General features: G+C 56.3%; 1 protein-coding gene across 1 annotated transcript in view; it reads left to right on the top strand.

Moving 5' to 3' along the window:
• LOC105532787 (spermatogenesis-associated protein 31A1-like) overlaps positions 1–1,906 on the top strand; it is a 105,777-nt gene that overhangs the window by 95,987 nt on the left and 7,884 nt on the right. Inside the window, exons 2-3 of the mRNA XM_011971067.1 lie at positions 461–521; positions 764–1,741. Of these exons, the coding sequence (XP_011826457.1) occupies positions 461–521; positions 764–1,741 (1,039 nt within the window). The remainder of the gene's footprint in view (positions 1–460; positions 522–763; positions 1,742–1,906) is intronic.

Raw genomic sequence — 1,906 nt, 5'->3', positions numbered from 1 at the left:
GGAAATCAGAACCCCGGGTCCTTCTCAGATTCCGAGCCGGAATGAAGCCTTGGTGGGCCAGGGACTGGGCCTTACCCAGCAGGGGGCAGTGTGTGTGTAGTGGGGAGAACAACGCCTGCCTGGATGGGAGGGGGGTGAGGGGGCCTCCTGGCCCCTGGGAACAGCTGTTCAACTCTGCTAAGGCTGATTCCTCTTTGAGACCACCCCAGTCCTTTGTCCCCACAGGGCAGTTGTGAGGACTGTGGGGGTGGGGGGGTCCGTGTGTGGAAGCCCTTTGTGAATGACAAAGCCCTGCCCGCCATGCCTTGCTATTACCCTCGGGGCCATGTGGCTCTGGACACAGATGTGCGGGTTCCAGGGTCTAATTCCCCATGGTCTTCCCTAAAGAAACATGCACTCATCCTCCTGTGAGATCCCAGGCCCCTCCTGCACCACCCTAACCCGGTCTCCTGATTTCCAGCTTGTAGACCGCGCCTGAGAGGCCTGGAGGAGCTTTGGAACCTGTTTTCACAACTGCAGAGGTGAGGCACTTCCCCTTCCCTTCATCCTTCCTGCCAGGGCTGGGATGTGACCCCAGGGCCGTAGGCAGCCTGGAGCTGACCTGGGATGGGGAGACCACAGGGACAGAGGATGGGAATAAAACCTTGGGGCGAGGGGTAGCAGGAGAATTGGGCAGTCAGGATGTGGGGTGGTGGAGGGGCTCCCACTCTGCCCCCCGCCCCACCTGCTCCTGGCTGCAGCTTGTGCCTCCTGTCTCCTGCAGCCTCCTGGGGCCGCTCCTTGACAAAGGTGACTTTGGTCAGCTCTCCGGTCCAGACCCCCCAGGTGAGGTGGGCAAAAGAGCACCTGATGGAGACTCCCGGTCCTCTCATGAGCCTATGGAAGATACTGCTCCCATGCTTTCCCCGTTAGCTTCCCCAGATCCTCGAACCAAGCATCTGGCCTCCACCCCATCACCAGGCCCAATGACCACCTCAGTCTCCTCCCTAAGTGCCTCCCAGGCACCAGAACCTTCCCTTCCCCCAGAAAGCCCCTCACCTGAGCCACCTGCACTTTTCCCTCACCCACTACACACCTCTGATAGTCCGTCTCCTCCGAAAGCTTTCCCTGCTCCTCCCCTGCGGGACTCCACTCTGATAATTCCATCTCACTGTGACTCAGTGGCACTTCCACTGGGCGCCGTCCCTCAAAGCTTGTCTCCGTGTAAGGATTTGACGGCTTCTGTCCCAGCTATCTCAGGCCTTGGCGGCTCAAACAGTCAAGTTTCTGCCTTCTCCTGGTGGCAGGAGACTACCAGAACCTGGTGTGTCTTCAACTCATCAGTCCAGCAAGATCATCTTTCCCGCCACCCACCAGAGACCTGTCAGATGGAAGCTGGTAGCCCGTTTTTACTCAACTCTGATGGCCAGAATGTCATGGGTATACAAGTCATAGAAAGAGCCCAAGTCAACATTTCGGAGGAAAAAGAAAACGATGGATCATTTCCAAAACAAATGAGCCCAGAAAAGCACTTGAATTCTTTGGGGAATTTGGTTAAATCATTGGATGCTGAGCAGGACCCCACAACCCCAAAACCCTTCTGGAACATGGGCGAGAACTCGAAACAGCTGCCCAGTCCTCAGAAGCTCTCAGATCCTAGGATCTTGCAGGAAAGTTTTCAGAAGAATTATAGCCAGCTTTTCTGGGGCCTCCCCTCTCTGCACAGCGAATCCCTGGTGGCTAATGCCTGGGTCACTGAAAGGTCTTACACTTTACAGTCTCCTCCTTTCTTGTTCAATGGAATTTCCAATGTCTGCCCAATTCAAAGGGAGACTACAATGTCCCCACTGCTTTTCCAGGCCCAGCCCCTGTCCCATCTGGGGCCCGAGTCCCAACCCTTTATTTCATCCACACCCCAATTCCGGCC

This window comes from Mandrillus leucophaeus, unplaced genomic scaffold (assembly GCF_000951045.1).
Source record: "Mandrillus leucophaeus isolate KB7577 unplaced genomic scaffold, Mleu.le_1.0 Scaffold984, whole genome shotgun sequence".
Classification (NCBI taxonomy): Eukaryota; Metazoa; Chordata; class Mammalia; order Primates; family Cercopithecidae; genus Mandrillus; species Mandrillus leucophaeus.
The sequence above is the reverse complement of the archived record's forward strand: the minus strand, read 5'-3'. Positions and strand labels throughout refer to the sequence as shown.